This window comes from Bombina bombina, chromosome 2 (assembly GCF_027579735.1).
Source record: "Bombina bombina isolate aBomBom1 chromosome 2, aBomBom1.pri, whole genome shotgun sequence".
Lineage (NCBI taxonomy): Eukaryota > Metazoa > Chordata > Amphibia > Anura > Bombinatoridae > Bombina > Bombina bombina.
Genome location: NC_069500.1, coordinates 204,043,621 through 204,069,731, shown reverse-complemented (window position 1 = coordinate 204,069,731; position 26,111 = coordinate 204,043,621). Strand labels below are relative to the sequence as shown.

At 38.8% G+C, this 26,111-nt stretch overlaps 1 protein-coding gene across 3 annotated transcripts in view; it reads right to left on the bottom strand.

Annotated features, from left to right (window-relative positions):
* The window catches only part of RAD17 (RAD17 checkpoint clamp loader component), a 162,431-nt gene that overhangs the window by 52,744 nt on the left and 83,576 nt on the right, over positions 1-26,111 (bottom strand). For all 3 annotated transcript variants that reach the window (XM_053701452.1, XM_053701454.1, XM_053701453.1), the window contains one exon: positions 23,981-24,069. In XM_053701452.1, coding sequence (XP_053557427.1) covers positions 23,981-24,069 — 89 coding nt within the window. The remainder of the gene's footprint in view (positions 1-23,980; positions 24,070-26,111) is intronic.

The following is a 26,111-nucleotide window of genomic DNA, read 5'->3' as shown; positions in this document are numbered from 1 at the left end:
CCAGAACTATCTCTGTATGAGACTTGGCAACTTGAAAGTTTGACGCCTGTATCAGGATGTCGTCTAAATACGGAGCTACCGCTATGCCTCGCGGTCTTAGAACCGCCAGAAGTGAGCCCAGAACCTTTGTAAAGATTCTCGGGGCTGTAGCCAACCCGAAGGGAAGAGCTACAAATTGGTAATGCCTGTCTAGAAAGGCAAACCTTAGAAACTGATGATGGTCTTTGTGAATCGGTATGTGAAGGTAGGCATCCTTTAGGTCCACTGTGGTCATGCAATGACCCTCTTGGATCATGGGTAGGATGGTCCGAATAGTTTCCATTTTGAAAGATGGAACTCTGAGGAATTTGTTTAAGATCTTTAGATCCAAAATTGGTCTGAAGGTTCCCTCTTTTTTGGGAACCACAAACAGATTTGAATAAAAACCCTGTCCTTGTTCCGTCCGCGGAACTGGATGGATCACTCCCATAATTAGGAGGTCTTGCACACAGCGTAGGAATGCCTCTTTCTTTATCTGATTTGCAGATAGCCTTGAAAGATGAAATCTCCCTTGTGGAGGGGAAGCTTTGAAGTCCAGAAGATATCCCTGAGATATGATCTTGAACATCTCTTGCCCATGCCTGGGCGAAGAGAGAAAGTCTGCCCCCTACTAGATCCGTCACCGGATAGGGGGCCGTTCCTTCATGCTGTCTTAGAGGCAGCAGCAGGCTTTCTGGCCTGCTTGCCTTTGTTCCAGGACTGGTTAGGTTTCCAGGCCTGCTTAGATTGAGCAAAAGTTCCCTCTTGCTTTGAAGCGGAGGAAGTTGATGCTGCACCTGCCTTGAAATTTCGAAAGGCACGAAAATTAGACTGTTTGGCCTTTGCTTTGGCCCCGTCCTGAGGAAGGGTATGACCCTTACCTCCAGTAATGACAGCAATAATTTCCTTCAAACCAGGCCCGAATAAGGTCTGCCCCTTGAAAGGAATGTTGAGTAATTTAGACTTCGAAGTCACGTCAGCTGACCAGGATTTAAGCCATAGCGCCCTACGCGCCTGGATGGCGAATCCGGAATTCTTAGCCGTTAGTTTAGTCAAATGAACAATGGCATCAGAAACAAATGAGTTAGCTAGCTTAAGTGTTCTAAGCTTGTCAATAATTTCAGTCAATGGAGCTGTATGGATGGCCTCTTCCAGGGCCTCAAACCAGAATGCCGCCGCGGCCGTGACAGGCGCTATGCATGCAAGGGGCTGTAAAAACATAATTTATGTAAGAACTTACCTGATAAATTCATTTCTTTCATATTAGCAAGAGTCCATGAGCTAGTGACGTATGGGATATACATTCCTACCAGGAGGGGCAAAGTTTCCCAAACCTTAAAATGCCTATAAATACACCCCTCACCACACCCACAATTCAGTTTAACGAATAGCCAAGAAGTGGGGTGATAAGAAAAAAGTGCGAAAGCATATAAAATAAGGAATTGGAATAATTGTGCTTTATACAAAAAAATCAAAACCACCACAAAAAAGGGCGGGCCTCATGGACTCTTGCTAATATGAAAGAAATGAATTTATCAGGTAAGTTCTTACATAAATTATGTTTTCTTTCATGTAATTAGCAAGAGTCCATGAGCTAGTGACGTATGGGATAATGATTACCCAAGATGTGGATCTTTCCACACAAGAGTCACTAGAGAGGGAGGGATAAAATAAAGACAGCCAATTCCTGCTGAAAATAATCCACACCCAGAATAAAATTTTAATGAAAAAACATAAGCAGAAGATTCAAACTGAAACCACTGCCTGAAGTACGTTTCTACCAAAAACTGCTTCAGAAGAAGAAAACACATCAAAATGGTAGAATTTAGAAAAAGTATGCAAAGAGGACCAAGTTGCTGTTTTGCAAATCTGATCAACCGAAGCTTCATTCTTAAACGCCCAGGAAGTAGAAACTGACCTAGTAGAATGAGCTGTAATCCTTTGAGGTGGAGTGTTACCCGACTCAACATAGGCATGATGAAATAAAGATTTCAACCAAGATGCCAAAGAAATGGCAGAAGCTTTCTGGTCTTTTCTAGAACCGGAAAAGATGACAAATAGACTAGAAGTCTTTCGGAAAGACTTAGTAGCTTCAACATAATATTACAAAGCTCTAACAGCATCCAAAGAATGCAATGATTTCTCCTTAGAATTCATAGGATTAGGACATAATGAAGGAACCACAATTTCTCTACTAATGTTGTTAGAATTCACAACCTTAGGTAAAAAATTCAAAAGAAGTTCGCAGCACTGCCTTATCCTGATGCAAAATCAGAAAAGGAGACTCACAAAAAAGAGTAGATAATTCAGAGACTCTTCTGGCAGAAGAGATGGCCAAAAGAAACAAAACTTTCCAAGAAAGTAATATAACGACCAAAGAATGCATGGGTTCAAAAGGAGAAGCTTGAAGAGCCCCCAGAACCAAATTCAAACTCCAAAGAGGAGAAATTGACTTAATGACAGGTTTTATACGAACCAAAGCTTGTACAAAACAATAAATATCAGGAAGATTAGCAATCCTTCTGTGAAAAAGAACAGAAAGAGCAGAGATTTGTCTTTCAAGAAACTTGCGGACAAACCTTTATCTAAACCATCCTGAAGAAATATAAGTCTTCCAGACTCTATAATATATCTCTCTAGATACAGATTTACGAGCCTGTCACATAGTATCAATCACAGAGTCAGAGAAACCTCTTTGACCAAGAATCAAGCGTTCAAACTCCACACCTTAAAATTAAGGTTTTGAGATCCTGATGGAAAAAAGAACCTTGAGACAGAAAGACTGGTCTTAACGGAAGAGTCCACAGCTGGCAAGAGGCCATCCGGACAAGATCCGCATACCAAAACCTGTGAGGCCATGCTGGAGCTACCAGCAGGACAAACGAGCATTCCTTTAGAATATTAGAGAATACCCATGGAAGAAGAACTAGAGGCGGAAAGATATAGGCAGGATGACACTTGTAAGGAAGAGATAATGCATCCACTGCCTCCGCCCGAGGATCCCTGGATCCGGACAGATACCAGGGAAGTTTCTTGTTTAGATGAGAAGCCATCAGATCTATTTCTGAGAGTTCCCACATTTGAACAATCTGAGGAAATACCTCTGGGTGAAGACCATTCGCCCAGGTGCAACGTTTGGCGACTGAAATAATCCGCTTTCCAATTGTCCATACCTGGGATATGAACCGCAGAGATTAGACAGGAGCTGGATTCCGCCCAAACCAAAATTCGAGATACTTCTTTCATAGCCAGAGGACTGTGAGTCCCTCCTTGATGATTGATGTACGCCACAGTTGTGACATTGTCTATCTGAAAACAAATGAACAACTCTCTCTTCAGAAGAGGCCAAGACTGAAGAGCTCTGAAATTGCACGGAGTTCCAAAATATTGATCGGAAATCTCACCTCCTGAGATTCCCAAACCCCTTGTGCCGTCAGATACCCCCACACAGCTCCCCAACCTGTAAGACTTGCATCTGTTGAGATTATAGTCCAGGTCGGAAGAACAAAGAAGCCCCCTGAACTAAACGATGGTGATCTGCCCACCATGTCAGAGAGTGTCGTATAATCGGTTTAAAGATATTAATTAAGATATCTTTGAGTAATCCCTGCACCATTGGTTCAGCATACAGAGCTGAAGAGGTCGCATGTGAAAACGAGCAAAGGAGATCGCATCTGATGCGGCAGTCCTAAGACCTAAAATTTCCATGCATAAGGCTACCAAAGGGAATGATTGTGACTGAAGGTTTTGACAAGCTGATATCAATGTTAAACTTCTCTTGTCTGACAAGGACAGAGTCATAGACACTGAATCTATTCTAGAAACCTAAAAAGGTTACACTTGTCTGAGGAATCAATGAACTGATTGGTAAATTGATCCTCCAACCATGAACTTGAAGAAACAACACAAGTCGATTCGTATGAGATTCTTCGAAAATGAGAAGACTGAGCAAGTACCCAGATATTGTCCAATAAGGAAATACCAAAACCCTGTTCTCTGATTACAGAAAGAAGGGCACCGAGAACCTTTGAAAAAAATTCTTGGAACTGAGGCTAGGCCAAACGGTAGAGCCACAAAACTGGTAATGCTTGTCTAAAAAGAGAATCTCAGACACTAAAAGTGATCTGGATGAATCGGAATATGTAGATACACATCCTGTAAATCTATTGTAGACATATAATGCCCTTGTTAAACAAAAGGCAGGACAGTCCTACAGTAACCATCTTGAATGTTGGTATCCTTACATAACGATTCAATATTGATAGATCCGGAACTGGTCTGAAGGAATTGACCTTCTTTGGTACAATGAAGAGATAAAATAAAACCCCAGCCCCTGTTCCAGAACTGGAACTGGCATAATTACTCCAGCCAACTCTAGATCTGAAACACATTTCAGAAATGCTGAGCCTTTGCTGTGTTAACTGGGACACGGGAAAGAAAAAAATCTCTTAGCAGGAGGCCTTAACTGAAGCCAATTCTGTACCTTTCTGAAACAATGTTCTGAAACCAGAAATTGAGAACGGAATTGATCAAAAATTTCTTTGAAGAAAACGTAATCTGCCCCATACCAGCTGAGCTGGAATAAGGTCCGCACCTTCATGGGTACTTAGGAGCTGGCTATAGGTTTTCTAAAAGGCTTGGATATATTCCAAACTGGAAATAGTTTCCAAACTGATACCGCTCCTGAGAATGAAGGATCAGGCTTTTGTTCCTTATTGTGAGGAAAGGAACGAAATGATTATTAGACCTAAATTTACCTTAGATTTTTTATCCTTTGGAAAAAAAGTTCCCTTCCTTCCAGAAACAGTTGAAATAATAATTTATTACCCTGGAAAGAAAGGGAAAGCAAAGTTGACTTAGAAGACATATCAGTATTCCAAGTTTAATCCATAAAGCTTTTCTAGCTAAAATAGCTAGAGACATATACCTGACATCAACTCTAATGATATCAAAAGATGGTATCACCAATAAAATTATTAGCATGTTATAGAATAATAACAATGCTATAAAATTATGATCTGTTACTTGTTGCGCCAAAGCTTCTAACCAAAAAGTTGAAGCTGCAGCAACATCCACTAAAAATATAGCAAGTCTAAGAAGATTACCTGAACATAAGTAAGCTTTTCTTAGAAAGGATTCAATTTTCCTATCTAAAGGATCCTTAAATGAATTACTATCTGCTGTAGGAATAGTAGCACATTTAGCAGGAGTAGAGACAGCCCCATAACCTTAGGGATTTTGTCCCAAAAAAACTCTAATCTGTCAGATGGCACAGGATATAATTGCTTAAACGTTTAGAAGGAGTAAAAGAATTACCCAAATTATTCCATTCCCTGGAAATTACTTCAGAAATAGCATCAGGGAGATTAAACACTTCTGGAATAACTACAGGAGATTTAAAAACCTTATTTAAACGTTTAGATTTAGAATCAAGAGGACCAGAATCCTCTATTTCTAATGCAATTAATACTTCTTTAAATAAAGAACGAATAAATTCCATCTTGAACAAATACAAAGATTTATCAGCATCAACCTCTGAGACAGAAACCTCTGAACCAGAAGAACCATTATCAGTATCAGAATGATGATGTTCATTTAAAAATTCATCTGAAAAAAGAGAAGTTTTAAAAGACTTTTATGTAAACTAGAAGGAGAAATAACAGACATAGCCTTCTTAATGGATTTAAAAAATAAAATCTCTTATGTTTATCAGGAACACTCTGATATTTAGATGTTGACGGAACAGCAACAGGTAATGTAACAGTACTAAAGGAAATTTTATCTGCATTAATAAGTTTGTCATGACATGCAATACAAACAACAGCTGGAGAAACAGATACCAAAAATTATAGCAGATACACTTAGCTTGGTAGCTCCAGCAGTAGACAGCGATTTTCCTGTAGTATCTTCTGACTCAGATGCAACGTGAGACATCTTGCAATATGTAAGAGAAAAAACAACATATAAAGCAAAATTGATCAAATTCCTTAAATGACAGTTTCAGGAATGGGAAAAAATGCCAAAGAACAAGCTTCTAGCAACCAGAAGCACTGAAAAAATAAGACTTAAATAATGTGGAGACAAAAGCGACGCCCTTATTTTTTAGCGCCAAATAAGACGCCCACATTATTTGGCGCCTAAATGCTTTTGGCGCCAAAAAATGACGCCACATCCGGAACGCCGACATCTTTGGCGCAAAATAACGTCAAAAAATGACGCAACTTCCGGCGACACGTATGACGCCGGAAACGGAAAAGAATTTTTGCGCCAAAAAAGTCCGCGCCAAGAATGACGCAATAAAATTAAGCATTTTCAGCCCCCGCGAGCCTAACAGCCCACAGGAAAAAAAAGAGTCAAATTTTTGAAGGTAAGAAAAAATGATAAATTCAAATGCATTATCCCAAATATGAAACTGACTGTCTGAAAAATAAGGAAAGTTGAACATTCTGAGTCAAGGCAAATAAATGTTTGAATACATATATTTAGAACTTTATAAACAAAGTGCCCAACCATAGCTAGGAGTGTCACAGAAAATAAGATTTACTTACCCCAGGACACTCATCTACATGTTTGTAGAAAGCCAAACCAGTACTGAAACGAGAATCAGCAGAGGTAATGGTATATATAAGAGTATATCGTCGATCTGAAAAGGGAGGTAAGAGATGAATCTCTACGACCGATAACAGAGAACCTATGAAATAGACCCCGTAGAAGGAGATCACTGCATTCAAATAGGCAATACTCTCCTCACATCCCTCTGACATTCACTGCACGCTGAGAGGAAAACCGGGCTCCAACTTGCTGCGGAGCGCATATCAACGTAGAATCTAGCACAAACTTACTTCACCACCTCCATCGGAGGCAAAGTTTGTAAAACTGAATTGTGAGTGTGGTGAGGGGTGTATTTATAGGCATTTTAAGGTTTGGGAAACTTTGCTAAAGTAGAAACTGCTCCCTCCACCTTAGGGACCGTCTGCCATAAGTCCCGTGTAGTGGCGTCTATTGGAAACATTTTTCTAAATATAGGAGGTGGGGAAAAAGGCACACCCGGTCTATCCCACTCCTTGCTAATAATTTCTGTAAGCCTTTTAGGTATAGGAAAAACATCAGTACACACCAGCACCGCATAGTATTTATCGAGCCTACACAATTTCTCTGGTACTGCAACTGTGTTACAGTCATTCAGAGCAGATAATACCTCCCCAAGCAATATACGGAGGTTCTCAAGCTTAAATTTAAAATTAGAAATCTCTGAATCAGGTTTCCCTGTATCAGAGACGTCACCCACAGACTGAAGCTCTCCGTCCTCATGATCTGCATATTGTGACGCAGTATCAGACATGGCCCTTACAGCATCTGCGCGCTCTGTATTTCTCCTAACCCCAGAGCAATCGCGCTTGCCTCTTAATTCAGGCAACCTGGATAATACCTCTGACAGGGTATTATTCATGATTGCAGCCATGTCCTGCAAGGTAATCGCTATGGGCGTCCCTGATGCAATTGGCGCCATATTAGTGTGCATCCCCTGAGCGGGAGGCAAAGGGTCTGACACGTGGGGAGAGTTAGTCGGCATAACTTCCCCCTCGTCAGAATCTTCTGGTGATATTTCTTTTATAGTTAAAGACTGATCTTTACTGTTTAAGGTGAAATCAATACATTTAGTACACATTCTCCTATGGGGCTCCACCATGGCTTTCAAACATAATGAACAAGTTGTTTCCTCTGTGTCAGACATGTTTAAACAGACTAGCAATGAGACTAGCAAGCTTGGAAAACACTTTAAACAAGTTTACAAGCAATATAAAAAACTTTACTGCACCTTTAAGAAACACAAATTTTTGCCAAAATTTGAAATAACAGTGAAAAAAGGCAGTTACACTAACAAAATTTTTACAGTGTATGTAACAAGTTAGCAGAGCATTGCACCCACTTGCAAATGGATGATTAACCCCTTAATACCAGACACAGAATAATAACTGACAAAAACGTTTTTTTTTTTTTTTGTTTTTTTTAAATAGTCACAACAACTGCCACAGCTCTACTGTGGCTTGTTACCTCCCTCAAAAACGAATTTGAAGCCTTTTGAGCCCTCCAGAGATATCCTGGATCATGCAGGAAGAAGCTGGATGTCTGTGTCTAATTTTTGCTGCATAAAAAAACCCCTCCCACTCATATTACAACAGTGGAAAGTCAGGAAACTGTTACTAGGCAGAATTCAAGCCAGCCATGTGGAAAAAAACTAGGCCCCAATAAGTTTTATCACCAAATACATATAAAACGATTAAACATGCCAGCAAAAGTTTTATATTACATTTTTATAAGAGTATGTATCTCTATTAATAAGCCTGATACCAGTAGCTATCACTGCATTTAAGGCTTTACTTACATTAGTTCGGTATCAGCAGCATTTTCTAGCAAATTCCATCCCTAGAAATATATTAACTGCACATACCTTATTGCAGGAAAACCTGCACGCCATTCCCTCTCTGAAGTTACCTCACTCCTCAGAATATGTGAGAACAGCCATGGATCTTAGTTACTTCTGCTAAGATCATAGAAAACGCAGGCAGATTCTTCTTCTAAATACTGCCTGAGATAAACAGTACACTCCGGTACCATTTAAAAATAACAAACTTTTGATTGAAGAATAAACTAAGTATAAAACACCACACTCCTCTTACGACCTCCATCTTGGTTGAGGCTTGCAAGAGAATGACTGGATATGACAGGGGAGGAGCTATATAGCAGCTCTGCTGTGGGTGATCCTCTTGCAACTTCCTGTTGGGAAGGAGAATATCCCACAAGTAATGGATGATCCGTGGACTGGATACACTTAACAAGAGAAAATATTTTATTCATATGCATTTTCCCAAATAATGAAACTGACAGTCTGAAAGAAGGAATACTGATTATCCTGAATCATGGCAAATATAAGTTAAAAGACATATATTTAGAACTTTACATATAAAGTGCCCAACCATAGCTTAGAGTGTCATAATAAAATAAGACTTACTTACCCTAAGACACTAATCTACATATAGTAGACAGCCAAACCAGTACTGAAACGAGAATCAGTAGAGGTAATGGTATATAAGAGTATATCGTCGATCTGAAAAGGGAGGTAAGAGATGAATCTCTACGACCGATAACAGAGAACCTATGAAATAGATCCCGTAGAAGGAGACCATTGAATTCAAATAGGCAATACTCTCTTCACATCCCTCTGACATTCACTGCACTCTGAGAGGAAAACCGGGCTCCAGCCTGCTGCGAATATATATCAACGTAGAATCTAGCACAAACTTACTTCACCACCTCCACGGGAGGCAAAGTTTGTAAAACTGAATTGTGGGTGTGGTGAGGGGTGTATTTATAGGCATTTTAAGGTTTGGGAAACTTTGCCCCTCCTGGTAGGAATGTATATCCCATACGTCACTAGCTCATGGACTCTTGCTAATTACATGAAAGAAATTTCGCCTAAGTTATCAAAAAAGCTGTCAAAAAGCCGCGCACCAAGTACGGGGCGATGAGCAGCGGACTGTGAGAGTTATCACTCATCCGATCTCGCTGCTCTTCGGCTTTTTTACAGCTTTCTTGCTAGCCTGTCACTAAGCACCCACACTAAACTACACTGTTCTACCCCCTATACCGGCGCCCCCGGAGCCTCCCGCAACTAAATAAAGTTACTAACCCCTAAACCACCACTCCTAGACCCCGCCGCAACTCTTATAAATGTATTAACCCCTAAACCGCCGCTCCTAGACCCCGCAGCAACTCTTATAAATGTATTAACCCCTAAACCGCCGCTCCCGGACACCGCTGCCACCTACATTATACCTAGTAACCCCTATCCTGCCCCCCCTATACCGTCGCCCTCTATAATAAAGTTATTAACCCCTATCCTGCTGATCCCGCACCTCGCTGCAACTAAATAAATAGTTCAACCCCTTAACATTGTAGCTATCTTAGGATTTATATTTATTTTACAGGTAACTTTGTATTTATTTTAGCTAGTTAGAATAGTTATTAAATAGTTATTAACTATTTAATAACTACCTAGCTAAAAGAAATACAAAATTACATGTAAAATAAATCCTAACCTAAGTTACAATTAAACCTAACACTACACTATCATTAAATTTATTAAATAAATTAACTACAAATAACTACAATTAAATACAATTACATAAACTAACTAAAGTACAAAAATTAAAAAAAGCTAAGTTACAAAAAATAAGTTACAAACATTTTAAAAATATTACAACAATTTTAAGCTACTTACACCTAATCTAAGCCCCCTAATAAAATAACAAAGCCCCCCAAAATAAAAAAATGACCTACCCTATTCTAAATTCAAAAAGTTCAAAGCTCTTTTACCTTACCAGCCCTTAAAAGGGCCTTTTGTGGGGGCATGCCCCAAAGAATTCAGCTCTTTTGCCTGTAAAAGAAAAATACAACCCCCCCCCAACATTAAAACCCACCATCCACATACCCCTAATCTAACCCAAACCCCCCTTAAAATAACCTAACACTAATCCCCTGAAGATCATCCTACCTTGAGTCGTCTTCACTCAGCCGAGCAGCGATGGAACCGAAGAGGAGACCCGGAGCGGCAGAAGTTATCCTCCAAGGGGCGCTGAAGAAATCTTCCATCCGATGAAGTGATCCTCCAGTCGGCGCTGAAGAAGTCTTCCATCCGGGCGATGTCATCTTCCAAGAGGCGCTAAAGAAGTCTTCTATCCGGGCGATGTCATCTTCCAAGCGGGGTCTTCAATCTTCATCCCGCCGACGCGGAACATCCTTCTTTACCGACGGACTACCGACGTATGAAGGCTCCTTTAAGGGACGTCATCCAAGATGGCGTCCCTTCAATTCCGATTGGCTGATAGGATTCTATCAGCCAATCGGAATTAAGGTAGGAAAAATCTGATTGGCTGATTGAATCAGCCAATCAGATTCAAGTTCAATCCGATTGGCTGATCCAATCAGCCAATCAGATTGAGCTTGCATTCTATTGGCTGTTCCGATCAGACTTCTTCAGCGCCGACTGGAGGATCACTTCATCGGATGGAAGATTTCTTCAGCGCCCCTTGGAGGATAACTTCTGCCGCTCCGGGTCTCCTCTTCGGTTCCATCGCTGCTCGGCTGAGTGAAGACGACTCAAGGTAGGATGATCTTCAGGGGATTAGTGTTAGGTTATTTTAAGGGGGGTTTGGGTTAGATTAGGGGTATGTGGGTGGTGGGTTTTAATGTTGGGGGGGGGTTGTATTTTTCTTTTACAGGCAAAAGAGCTGAATTCTTTGGGGCATGCCCCCACAAAAGGCCCTTTTAAGGGCTGGTAAGGTAAAAGAGCTTTGAACTTTTTTAATTTAGAATAGGGTAGGTCATTTTTTTATTTTGGGGGGGGGTTTGTTATTTTATTAGGGGGCTTAGATTAGGTGTAAGTAGCTTAAAATTGTTGTAATATTTTTAAAATGTTTGTAACTTATTTTTTTGTAACTTTGTAACTTGTAGTTATTTGTAGTTAATTTATTTAATAAATTTAATGATAGTGTAGCGTTAGGTTTAATTGTAACTTAGGTTAGGATTTATTTTACAGTTAATTTTGTATTTCTTTTAGCTAGGTAGTTATTAAATAGTTAATAACTATTTAATAACTATTCTAACTAGCTAAAATAAATACAAAGTTACCTATAAAATAAATGTAAATCCTAAAATAGCTACAATGTAATTATTAATTACATTGTAGCTATCTTAGGGTTTATTTTACAGGTAAGTATTTAGTTTTAAATAGGAATAATTTATTAAAGTATAGTGTAGTGTTAGGTGTAATTGTAACTTAGGTTAGTTTTTATTTTACAGGTAAATGCCTCTTTATTTTAGCTAGGTAAGCTATTAAATAGCTAATAACTATTTAATAGCTATTGTACCTAGTTAAAATAAATTGCAATTTGCCTGTAAAATAAAAATAAATCCTAAGATAGCTACAATATAATTATTATTTATATTGTAGCTATATTAGGGTTTATTTTAAAGGTAAGTATTTAGTTTTAAATAGGATTAATTTAGTTCATAATAGAAATATTATTTAGATTTATTAAATTAATATTTAAGTTAGGGGGGTGTTAGGGTTAGTGTTAGACTTAGGTTTAGGGGTTAATAAATTTATTACAGTGGCGGCGGTGTAGTGGGGGGCAGGATAGGGGTTAATAAATGTATTATAGGTGGCGACGGTATAGGGGGGGCAGATTAGGGGTTAATAAATTTAATATAGGTTTCGTCAGGGTCCGGGAGCGACGGTTTAGGGGTTAAACTATTTATTTCGTTGCGGTGAGGTGCGGGATCGGCAGGATAGGGTTAATAACTTTATTATAGAGGGCGGCGGTATAGGGGGGGCAGGATAGGGGTTACTAGGTATAATGTAGGTGGCGGTGGGCTCCGGGAGCGGCGGTTTAGGGGTTAATACATTTATTATAGTTGCAGCGGGGTCAGGGAGTGGCGGTTTAGGGGTTAATATGTATAGAGTAGCTTGCGGTGGGCTCCGGGAGCGGCGGTTTAGGGGGTAATAACTTTATTTAGTTGCGGCGGTGTATGGGGGACAGATTAGTGGTGTTTAGACTCGGGGTACATGTTAGGGTGTTAGGTGTAGACAGCTCCCATAGGAATCAATGGGATATCTGGCAGCAGCGAACTTGTACTTTCGCTATGGTCAGACTCACATTGATTCCTATGGGATCCGCCGCCTCCAGGGTGGCGGTTTGAAAACCAGGTACGCTGGGCCGGAAAAGTGCCGAGAATACTTGCTAGTTTTTTGATAACTAGTAAAAGTAGTCAGATTGTGCTGCACTTGTGTGCGGAACATCTGGAGTGACGTAAGAATCGATCTGTGTCGGACTGAGTCCGGCGGATCGAAGTTTACGTCACAAAATTCTACTTTTGCCGGTCTCTAGCCTTTGATAACTAAGGCGAATCAGCCTCGCCACAAATACGCTGCGGAATTCCAGCGTATTTGAGGTTGACGGCTTGATAACTAGATCCCATAAGGTCTGGCCTTAATGGAAGTAGCCAAGATCGGCAACTGGACATCCGAGCAAGAACCATATACCAAAACCTGAGTGGCCATGCTGGAGCCACCAGCCACACCAAAGATTGCTCTCTGATAATTGAAAATCACTCTAAAAAGAAGAACCAGAGATGAAAAAATATAGGCAGATTGATGATTCCAAGGAAGTGTCAATGCGTACACTACTTCCGCCTGAGGATCCCCGGACCTGAATAGGCCCCTGGGAAATCCCTTGTTTAGATGAGGTGCCATCAGATCTATTTCTGGAAGCCCTCACATCTGAAAAATTGAAAAACATATTTGGGTAAAAAGACCATACTCCCGGATGTAAAGCTTGATTAACAGAGATAATCCGCTACCCAATTGACTATACCTGGGAAAAAGACCACAGAAATTAGATAGGAGCTGGATTTAGCCCAAGCAAATATCCGAGATACTTCTGTCACAGCCTAAGGACTGATAGTCCCACCCTGATGATTGACATACGCCACAGTTGTGACATTGTCTGTCTGAAAAAACAATAAACGTCTCTTCTTCAAAAAGAAACCAACTGAAGAACTCTGAGAATGCACAGAGTTCCAAAATATCAAATGGTAATCTCGCCTCCTGAGATTTCCAAACCCCTTGTGCTGACAGAGATCCTCAGACAGCCTCCCAACCTAAAAGACTCGCATCTATAGAGATCATGGTCCAGGTTGAAAGAACCGAAGAGACCTGTAGAACTAAATGATGGTGAGCTTAACCACCGAATCAAGATAGATAAACATTAGGATTCAAAGATATAAAAAGTGATATCCTAGAATCCCTGCACCATTATTCAGCATAAAAAACTGGAAAGGTTTCCTATGAAATGAGCAAAGGGAATCGAATCCAATGCTGCAGCCATGAAACCTAAAACTTCCAAGCATATATAGCAACTTGAAGGAAATAATAGAGACTGAAGGTTCCGACAAACGGAACCTAATAAACTTGTCACTTGCCTGTTAGAGACAAAAACATTGACACCATCTATCTGGAAACCTAAAAAAGGTGACCCTTGTGTGAGGAATCAAGGAGCTTTTGATAAAAAGATCCTCTAACCATGTCTTGAAGAAACAACAAAGTTGAATCGTATGAGATTCCGAAGAACGAAAAGACTGAGCCAGTACCATGATACTGTCCAAATAAGGAACACTGAGAACCTTGAAAAGATTCTTAGAGCTGTTGCTAGACCAGAAGGAAAAGCAACAATTGGTAATGCTTGTCAAAAAAAGAGAATCAGAAAATAAAAATAATCTGAATGAAAACAGAAAATGAAGATATGCATCTATTGTATCTAATGTAAACAAATAATGCCATCACTGACCAAAAAGGCAGAATAGACCATATAAATACCATTCTAAAAGATGGTACACTTATATGACAATTCAAAAAGATTTTTTATCTTTGGAACAATGAATAGTCTTGAATAAAACCCCAAAACCCAGTTCCTAAAATGAAACTGGAATAAATACCCCAGAAAACTCCAGGTCTGAGCAGCGCTTGAGCCCCAATGGGTGACCAGCCACACTTCAACAGTACCCAAAACATATAGGTCTGAAACGCACTTCAGGAAAGTGTTAGTCTTACTGGAATAGCTGGAATATGATAGAGAAAAAAGACTTCTCGAAGACGGTTTTACTCTGAATCCTATTCTGTACCCAAAGTCTAAGAAGTTTGGACCGAATAGAACCAAACAAATTTAAAAAAAGTCTTAACCTGCCCTTTACCAGCCAAGCTGGAATAAGAACCGCACCTACATGCAAATTAGGGGAGCTGACTTTGAACTTTTAAAAGGCTTAAATGAAGAAAAAACTTCCAATTATAAACATGTTACATGGGGAAGAATTCAGGATTCCGTTCCTTAGTAAGAACAGAAAACCAATATAAGCTTAAAGTTTTAGTCTTAGAACTCAATCTTGAAGCCTAGAGTAACAGTTAAAGAATTGAATCCAATTATGAACCAAATAATTGATTATCTTGGAAAAAAGAAATATGGATTTAAGAAATCAAATTAGCATTCCAAGAATAAAATCACAAAGTTCTTCTAGCTAAAATAGCTAAAGACATAGATTAAACCTCATTTGCGAAAATATTTACTAAAATGACAACACAAATGAATTTATTAGCATGTTAATCAAGTTAAAGGACCAGTCAACACACTGGACTTGCGCAAACAACAAATGCAAGATAGCAAGACAATGCAATAGCACTTAGTCTGAACTTCAAACGAGTAGTAGATTTTGTCCTTTTAACAATGCTAAACAAATCATAATCCGATACTTGATCTTAAAGTATCCAACCAGAAAGATGAAGCAATTGCAACATCAGCAAAATAAATTACAGGACTAATAAAAGTACCTGAAAATAATTTTCCTTAAATAAGATACAACCATCTGAAGGAAAAAATTAAATACTATTTGCTATAAGAATAAGAGTATATTAGCAGGAGTAGAGATAGCCCCCTTAACTTGAGGAATCTTTCCTCAAAACTAACTGCCGGCAAAGAATACAATTTAAAAACCTTAAAGAAGGACTAAAAGAAAATTCTCAGCCTATTCCATTCCCTAGTATCAGGAACTGGAAAAAACCTCTGAAGAAATCACAGAAGATAAATAAGCAGAATTTAAATGTTAGCTAGTCTTTAAAATCCAAAGAACTAGTTACTTCAATATCCAAAATAATCAACACCTTTTGAACAAAGAACAAATGTACTCTATTAAAAAATAAAAAAGTAGATTTGTTAGTGTCAATATCTGATGAAGAAAAATTCTGAATGAGAAAAAAACACCATCAGAGAAGGATAATTCATTATGTTGTTGGTCATTTGAAACTTCATCAACAAAAAAAGTTTGAAAAAGACCTAAAAATTTATTAGAAGGCGAGATGTCAGACAAAGCCTTTAAAATAGAATCAAAAAAAAATTCTTATAAATTTCTAAGTATATCTTGTACATAAGATGTAAAAAGAATAGCAATATATAAAGCATAAATACTAATGGATTCTGCATGTAAAAGTTTATCATGATAACTTATTACAAACCATAGCTAAAGATAAACATTCATAACATTTAAAATAAATGAACTTAGCTTTGGTAGGACTGATCTCAGTCAACAGGAATCCCTCAGTATATTCTGATCCAGGAATAATGTATGGAAAATCTTGCAATATGTAATAGAAAAAAACAACATATAAAGCAAAATTTATCAAATTCCTTAAATGACAGTTTCAGGAATGGGAAAAAATGCAAAACCAACAAGCGTCTAGCAACCAGAAGCAACAAAAAAGTGAGACTTAAATAATGTGAGAAAAAGTGGAACAAGTATGACGCCCACATTTTTGGCGCCAAGTATGACACCCACATTATTGGCGCCAAACAACCTCTGACGCTGAAAATGACGCCCACATCTTTTGGCGCAAAAAACGTCTGAACACACATGCGTCAAAAAAATGACGTAACAGAACAAACTTCCGGCGTCAACTACGGCGCCGGAAATGACAAAATTTTGCAACAAAAAAGTTCGCGCCAAGAATGACGCAATAAATTGAAGCATTTTCTGCCCCCGCGAGCCTAACAGCCCGCAGGGAAAAAAGTCAATTGAAAAATTTTCAAGGTAAGAAAAAAATATTTATTCATATGCATTATCCCAAATAATGAAACTGACAGTCTGAATGAAGTAATACCGATTATCCTGAATCATGGCAAATATAAGTTTAAAGACATATATTTAGAACTTTACATATAAAGTGCCCACCCATAGCTTAGAGTGTCACAAAAAATAAGACTTACTTACCCCAGGACACTCATCTACATATAGTAGATAGCCAAACCAGTACTGAAACGAGAATCAGTAGAGGTAATGGTATATAAAAGTATATCGTCGATCTGAAAAGGGAGGTAGGAGAAGAAATCTCTACGACCGATAACAGAGAACCTATGAAATAGATCCCGTAGAAGAAGACCATTGAATTCAAATAGGCAATACTCTCTTCACATCCCTCTGACATTCACTGCACTCTGAGAGGAAAACCGGGCTCCAGCCTGCTGCGAAGCGCATATCAACGTAGAATCTAGCACAAACTTACTTCACCACCTCCATGGGAGGCAAAGTTTGTAAAACTGAATTGTGGGTGTGGTGAGGGGTGTATTTATAGGCATTTTAAGGTTTGGGAAACTTTGCCCCTCCTGGTAGGAATGTATATCCCATACGTCACTAGCTCATGGACTCTTGCTAATTACATGAAAGAAATCTAGTTTTGCTGTCCTAGCCCGCAGGGCGTTATGGTTGAAATCCTTGTCTGCGGACATTTCCTCTAAAGTCAAGCTTCTGGCGATTCCTTACAAGGGCAAAATATGTTTGGACCCAGGTTTGGCAGAAATGATCTCTAATATAACGGGTGGAAAATTGTCTTTTCTACCTCAAGATAAGAAGAATAGGCCTAAAGGACGTCAGAGTAATTTTTGTTCCTTTTATAACTTCAGAGGAAAGCCTTCCCCTTCTTCTTCCAAGCAGGAACAATCCAAGTCTTCTTGGAAATCCAATCAGTCTTGGAACAAGGGGAAACAATCAAAGAAACCTGCAGCTGATTCCAAATCAGCATGAAGGGTTTGTCCCCGATCCGGGATCGGATCAGGTGGGGGGCAAACTTTCTCAGTTCTCTCAAGCCTGGATACGAGATGTCCCAGATCCCTGGACTGTGGACATAGTATCGCAGGGTTACAAACTGGAATTCAAGTCTTTTCCTCCCAGAGGCAGATTCCTTCTGTCAAGGTTATCTGCAGACCAGAAAATAGAGAGGCGTTCTTGAAATTTATACAAGATCTTTCCTCCCTGGGAGTTATAGTTCCAGTGCAGGAACAGGGTCTTGGGTTCTACTCCAACCTATTTGTGGTTCCCAAAAAAGAGGGAACTTTTCATCCCATTCTAGACTTGAAGGGTCTAAACAGGTTTCTCAAAGTTCCATCCTGCAAGATGGAGACTTTACGCTCCATTCTTACTTTAGTACAAGAGGGTCAGTTCATGACAACCATAGACCTAAAGGATGCGTATCTTCATGTTCCTATTCACAGGGACCATCACAGATTCCTGAGATTCGCCTTTCTGGACAAACATTTCCATTTTGTGGCCCTTCTATTTGGTCTAGCCACGGCTCCCAGAATTTTTTTAAAGGTTCTGGGGGCTCTTTTGGCAGTGATCTGTTCTCGTGGAATTGCTGTGGCACATTACCTGGATGACATATTTGTTCAGGTGCCATCTTTACAACAAGCAAAATCTCACACAGAGATATTGTTGTCTTTTCTTCGTTCCCACGGATGGAATGTGAATCTGCAAAAAAGTTCCCTTTCCCCTGCTACAAGAGTAGTGTTCTTAGGGACCATAATAGATTCTCTATTGATGAAGATTTTTCTGACAGAGGTCAGGAAAAACAAAATTATTTCCTCTTGCCTCTCTCTTCAGGCTACTGCTCATCCTTCAGTGGCTCAATGTATGGAGGTAATCGGTCTGATGGTGGCTTCCATGGACATCATTCCATTTGCTCGATTCCATTTGAGAGCACTCCAGTTGTACATGCTCAGACAATGGAATGGCGACCATGCGGATCTATCTCAGAGAATAGAGTTAGATCAGTCATCAAGGGATTCTCTCCTGTGGTGGATTTCTCAGGAACATCTGTCTCAGGGCACATGCTTTCGGAGACCTTCCTGGGTGATCGTGACCACGGACGCCAGCCTGCTGGGCTGGGGAGCAGTCTGGAACTCAGGGCCTTTGGATTCGGGAGGAGTCTGCTCTTCCCATCAACATCTTGGAGTTGAAGGCGATTTACAATTCTCTATTGGCTTGGCCTCAGTTGTTCGCAGCCCAGTTTATCAGGGTCCAGTCAGACAACATAACCTCTGTGTTATACACACAGAGAATGAACAGTGGCACTACTTGGGCTTTTCCCGTGATGTATACTAAAGATTTTCAAATATTGTGCAATTAAACATCAGTAGAATGTGGGAAATTGTGCTCGTGCATATAGCAATATTGGAAACTAAAAAAGTGGGGTGGCTAGAGAAAGCCTGGGGTACCCACAAACAGCACTCTGGGCCCTGACTAAAGGCAGTCGTATCCACAAAAGAAGGGAAAATAAAATATAACTTTTATTAGTTTGTAATAAAATTCAAAACTACATACACATTAAAAAAATCCAGATGTACACTTATGATGAGCCTGACAAGTGATCAAAAGGGGGAATAAATATAAGTAGGGCCTTAATATAATAAAGTAAAGAAAATCATCCCCTCTATTGAAAATGTGCAGATAAACCACTCTGAAAAAAAAAAATATATATATATAAGGAATACAAGATAAATAGATCTTACTGCTATTAACCTGACATCAAATGTGTGCAATGGCTTGTGATTGGTCAGCCAGTACTAGTACTCTAAATATCACCAAATAGGGTGTAAGGTAGTTCTAAAAAATGCCTGTTATACTGAATACACTACTCAAATAAATTAGTTATCATCGTGCATAAGGTAACGTATAGTGTGAAATAGATCATGAAGGAGGGTTAAATATGGTCGTCAGTTTAATATTGCAACGTACCCTTAATATTAAACCCAAAATATTTTTGGCTTGCAACTGAAACCTAACAATGTGACAAGTAAGTCTTAGTTAGAAGTGTATGTAATGCTTGGACACATGTAGTTAAGGTTGTTTAATTCAGTCCAATTAGGACTCATATTGAAGTAAAGACAAATATGTTTCCAAGGTATCTTTGTGCTCGTATATTTGAGCAAATGTTACGTTCAGTTACACACAAACTATATGTTACCCATTATAATAAATATGCTAAGATTTAGTACAGCATCAAGTGGAATAAAATTATAACCCACTTGTTTCATGTGGTATATAGTATATTATATTGTAGCACTTTTGTCAATCACCACCTGTACCGTATTAAATATAAAGTAATAGCGGTATACACTGTATCCAGTGTTTAACAATCCAATATATAAAACGTTTAACTTATTTCAGATCTTATGCTTGCTACAATAATTGCTGGACTAAAGGAGATATTTGGTAAAGTAATGCTTCATTTGTCTAGTCAGTACCATTAGATATTAGCGATATTTACTGTTACTAGATCTGGCACAACCCAGATCGAAAATGTATTAGAGTTTTAACTCTGTTAAAACCTTAACTATAATTTGATCTGGGTTGTGCCAGATCTAGCATTCTGAATATATGTTTACACTCTAATACATTTTCGATCTGGGTTGTGCCAGATCTAGTAACAGTAAATATCGCTAATATCTAATGGTACTGACTAGACAAATGAAGCATTACTTTACCAAATATCTCCTTTAGTCCAGCAATTATTGTAGCAAGCATAAGATCTGAAATAGGTTAAACCTTTTACATATTGGATTGTTAAACACTGGATACAGTGTATACCGCTATTACTTTATATTTAATACGGTACAGGTGGTGATTGACAAAAGGGCTACAATATAATATACTATATACCACATGAAACAAGTGGGTTATAGTTTTATTCCACTTGATGCTGTACTAAATCTTAGCATATTTATTATAATGGGTAACATATAGTTTGTGTGTAACTGAACGTAACATTTGCTCAAATATACGAGCACGAAGATACCTTGGAAACATATTTGTCTTTACTTCAATACGAGTCCTAATTGGACTGAATTAAACAACCTTTACTACATGTGTCCAAGCATTACATACACTTCTAACTAAGACTTACTTGTCACATTGTTAGGTTTCAGTTGCAAGCCAAAAATATTTTGGGTTTAATATAAAGGGTACGTTGCAATATTAAACTGACGACCATATTTAATCCTCCTTCATGATCTATTTCACACTATACGTTACCTTATGCACGATGATAACTAATTTATTTGAGTAGCGTATTCAGTATAACAGGCATTTTTTAGAACTACCTTACACCCTATTTGGTGATATTTAGAGTACTGGTACTGGCTGACCAATCACAGCCATTGCACACATTCGATGTCAGGTTAATAGCAGTAAGATCTATTTATCTTGTATTCATTATATATATTTTTTTTTCCAGAGTGGTTTATCTGCACATTTTCAATAGAGGGGATGATTTTCTTCACTTTATTATACTAAAGGACCAGTCAACACTGTAGATTTGCATAATCAACAAATGCATGATAAGAAGACAATGCAATAGCACTTAGTCTGAACTTCAAATGAGTAGTAGATTTTTGTTAAATAAATTGCAAAGTTATGTCTATTTTCACTCCCCCTGTATCATGTGACAGTCATCAGCCAATCACAAATGCATATATGTATATGCTGTGAATTTTTGCACATGCTCAGTAAGAGTTGGTGACTCAAAAAGTATTAATATAAAAAGATTGTGCACATTTTGTTAATGGAAGTAAATTGGAAAGTTGTTTAAAATTGCATGCTGTATCTGAATCATGAAGTTTAATTTTGACTTGAGTGTCCCTTTAAGGCCCTACTTATATTTATCCCCCCTTTTGATCACTTGTCAGGCTCATCATAAGTGTACATCTGGATTTTTTTTAATGTGGATGTAGTTTTGAATTTTATTACAAACCAATAAAAGTTATATTTTATTTTCCCTTCTTTTGTGGATACAACTGCCTTTAGTCAGGGCCCAGAGTGCTCAAAGTGCATACTTGTTGGTGGGTACCCTAGCCTTTCTCTAGCCACCCCACTTTTTTAGTTTCCAACATAACCTCTGTGGCTTACATCAATCACCAGGGAGGAACTCAGAGTTCCTTAGCCATGAAGGAGGTTACTCGGATTCTTCAGTGGGCAGCAACCCACAATTGCTGTCTGCTATCCACATTCCAGGAATATACAACTGGGAAGCGGATTTTCTGAGCAGACAGACTTTTCATCCCGGGGAGTGGGAACTCCATCCGGAGGTGTTTTCCAGCTTAGTCCTCAAATGGGGGGTGCCGGAGTTAGATCTGATGGCGTTCCGTCAGAACGCCAAGCTTCCAAGGTACGGTTCAAGGTCAAGAGATTCGCAGGCCGTTCTGATAGATGCTCTGGCGGTTCCTTAGGTTTTCAGGTTAGCATACCCGTTTCCTCCGTTTGCTCTCCTTCCACAAGCCATTGCTTGTATCAAACAGGAGAGGCCTCGCAGGATCTGGTTTGCAGACCTAGTGGAGATGTCATCTTTCCCACCTTGGAGATTACCTCTGAGGAAGGATCTCCTGATTCAGGGTCCCTTCCTTCATCCAAATCTCATTTTTCTGAAGCTGACTGCTTGGAGATTGAATGCTTAATTCTGTCTAAGCGTGGTTTTTCTGAGTCGGTCATTGAGACCATGATTCAGGCTCCCAAGCCTGTTACTAGAAAGATTTACCATAAGATATGGTGTAAATATCTTTATTGGTGTGAATCCAAGGGCTACTCTTGGAGTAGAATTAGAATTCCTAGAATTTTATCTTTTCTTCAGGAAGGTCTGGAGAAGGGAATGTCATTCAGTACCCTGAAGGGTCAGATTCTGCTTTATCAGTTTTACTACATAAACATTTGGCGGATGTGCCAGATGTGCAATCTTTTCATCAGGCCTTGGTCAAAATCAGGCGTGTCTTTAAGTCTGCTGCTCCTCCTTGGAGTCTTAACCTTGTTCTTAAAGTTTTACAGCTGGCTCCCTTTGAGTCGTTGCATTCCATTGTTATCGTGGGAGGTTTTGTTTCTTGTTGCTATCTCTTCTGCTCAAAGAGTCTCTGAACTCTCAGCTCTGCAGTGTGATTCTCCTTATCTTATTTTTCATGCTGATAAGGCGGTTCTTCGTACTAAGTTAGGTTTCCTTCCTAAGGTTGTTTCTAATAGAAAAATCAATCAGGAAATTGTTATTCCCTCTATGTGTCCTAATCCTTCTTCTTCCAAAGAAGGTTTGTTACACAATTTGGATGTTGTACGTACTCTTAAATTCTACTTACAGGCGACTAAGGATTTTCGCCAGTCCTCTGCCCACTTTGTCTGATTCTCTGGGAAACGTAAAGGTTAGAAAGCTACTGCTACTACTCTTTCTTTTTGGTTACGAAATATAATTTGTTTGGCTTATGAGACTGCTGGCCAGCAGCCTCCTGAGAGAATTACGGCTCATTCCTGTTTCCTTTTCTTGGGCTTTCAAAAATGAAGCTTCAGTGGAACAAATTTGCAAGGCTGCAACTTGGTCGTCTCTACATCCTTTTTCCAAATGTAATACTTTTGCCTCCTCTGAGGCGTCTTTTGGGAGAAAGGTTCTTCAAGCGGGGGTGCCTTCTGTTTAGGACTGCCTGTCTTGTCCCTCCCTATTTATCCGTGTCCTCTAGCTTGGGTATTGGTTCGCAACAGTAATTACTCAAGCCGTGGACTCACTATATCTTAGGAAAGAAAAACAAAATGTATGCTTACCTGATAAATTTGTTTATTTCCGGATATGGTGAATCCACGGCCCCACCCTTTATTTTAAGACAGTTGTTCTTTTGACTATAACTTCAGGCACCTCTACACCTTGTGTAACTCCTATTTCTCCATTTACCTTCGGTCGAATGACTGGGGGTTGTGGGTAAGGGAGTGATACTTAGCAGTTTAACTGTGGTGCTCCTTGTCTCCTCCTGCTTGCCAGGAGTGATATTCCCAACAGTAATTACTCAAGCCGTGAACTCGCCATATCCGGAAATAAATACATTTATCAGGTAAGCATATATTTTGTTTTTATTCCAGTTGGCTTTTACTTTTTTTCCTCCCTCTGTTTATCAATGTAAAGCACATTCAAATTAAATTATTTGCACCTATTCCAACAGATAAATGCATTTAATGCTATATTAAACTTTTTTTGTTTTGAGCTTACTTTAATGATGCCTACCTCTGGGAGAACAAGGAGCAAGTCTCTTTCATGTTCTGATAAATGTGCAGGTAAACGATGATCATTTGTATCGACAGGTGGAGCTTCCCCTGAAAAACATTACACATTTCAGATAACATCTCAGTGAATAAATGTGACATGCAAACAGAGGGTGACTGACTTTATTATTAAACTGTCTTAACCCTGTGATTCAGTTCACAATGTGGTTTAACAACATGTCATACACTGCAATTTTACAAGTTACCTTCTGCTTTTAGATTAAATCCTATGAAATGGTAAAACAGAAAACATCCCATAATGAAGAAAGGTGAATTTATTAATGTGTTTTTAGAGCAACATTACCCTAACAAGCAGGCCACTTAATGTGTTTTCCTTTAATTTTGCAATAACCAGCTTCAGGTTTTCAAAAGTTCACCTTTTTAAAACATCAAAAAATAACATTATACATCCATGTCGTCTAATAAAAAACAGCAGTTGGAAGCTAAAAAAATAAAATGGTGTGTTTTGTTTTCTTTCACAATATTGAACTTTATACAGATATGGAGTAGTTACAAAAATAAAAAATTTAATTTCCTTTCGAATAATATTATAGACGTTTTATCTTTATACATAGGCTAAACTTACTATTTAAAATATGATAATGTGCCTTTAACCCCTTAAGGACAGAGTTTTTTAAAATTTCTTTTCAATTCTTAAAGGGACAGTCAACTCAAAAATGTTTATTGTTTTTTTTTTTTTATTTATTTATTTTTTTAAATATATTTTATTGAGGTTTTAAGAAAAATAATACAAGCAAGTAATTACTTAAAACAACACACCAGACATGGAATTGACAGTTGGATATTCATCCTATAGCTTCGTCCATTAACACACATATTGCTTGACAATATAAGTACAAATTGAGCATTAAACCTCAGTTTTCTGATAGAACATAACCTCCTACACCATAATAATATATGAAATGGAGTTAAATTAAATTGTTTCCCCCAAAGAACTAACGAGGCCTCTTTTGGACCTCCTGGATTGCATTATACACTTAATGGGGGACTTTAAGGAGGGGAAAACAAAATAAAAAATAATAAATAGGCCACTCTTGGACCTAAGGATTGAAATAATATGATGTCTTGTCAACCATGTGGATTAAGAGTTAAACAGTTTGATGGGACATAACAAGGCACTCTGAGACTATATAACTTGAATATGTCTATAAGGAGGCAAAGGGCATTAACATAAAGAGTTTTAAGAGCAGAGGGGAAGTGTTTATCTGAAGCACACTTAGCTTATTTAGCATAACAAACTGATTGACTGATAGGAACTTAAGCCTAACATAATTATTAGAGCATATACAATCAATACAAACAGTCATAAGATTGTTTCTGAAAAGAAAGAAAGAATTTTTTTTCCCCTCCTTGTGTATAAAACAGAATTTATGTTTACCTGATAAATTGCTTTCTCCAACGGTGTGTCCGGTCCACGGCGTCATCCTTACTTGTGGGATATTCTCTTCCCCAACAGGAAATGGCAAAGAGCCCAGCAAAGCTGGTCACATGATCCCTCCGACCGACGTAAAGGAGGAATATTTGCATAGGAGAAACCATATGATACCGTGGTGACTGTAGTTAAAGAAAATAAATTATCAGACCTGATTAAAAAACCAGGGCGGGCCGTGGACCGGACACACCGTTGGAGAAAGCAATTTATCAGGTAAACATAAATTCTGTTTTCTCCAACATAGGTGTGTCCGGTCCACGGCGTCATCCTTACTTGTGGGAACCAATACCAAAGCTTTAGGACACGGATGAAGGGAGGGAGCAAATCAGGTCACCTAGATGGAAGGCACCACGGCTTGCAAAACCTTTCTCCCAAAAATAGCCTCAGAAGAAGCAAAAGTATCAAACTTGTAAAATTTAGTAAAAGTGTGCAGTGAAGACCAAGTCGCTGCCTTACATATCTGATCAACAGAAGCCTCGTTCTTGAAGGCCCATGTGGAAGCCACAGCCCTAGTGGAATGAGCTGTGATTCTTTCAGGAGGCTGCCGTCCGGCAGTCTCATAAGCCAATCTGATGATGCTTTTAATCCAAAAAGAGAGAGAGAGGTAGAAGTTGCTTTTTGACCTCTCCTTTTACCAGAA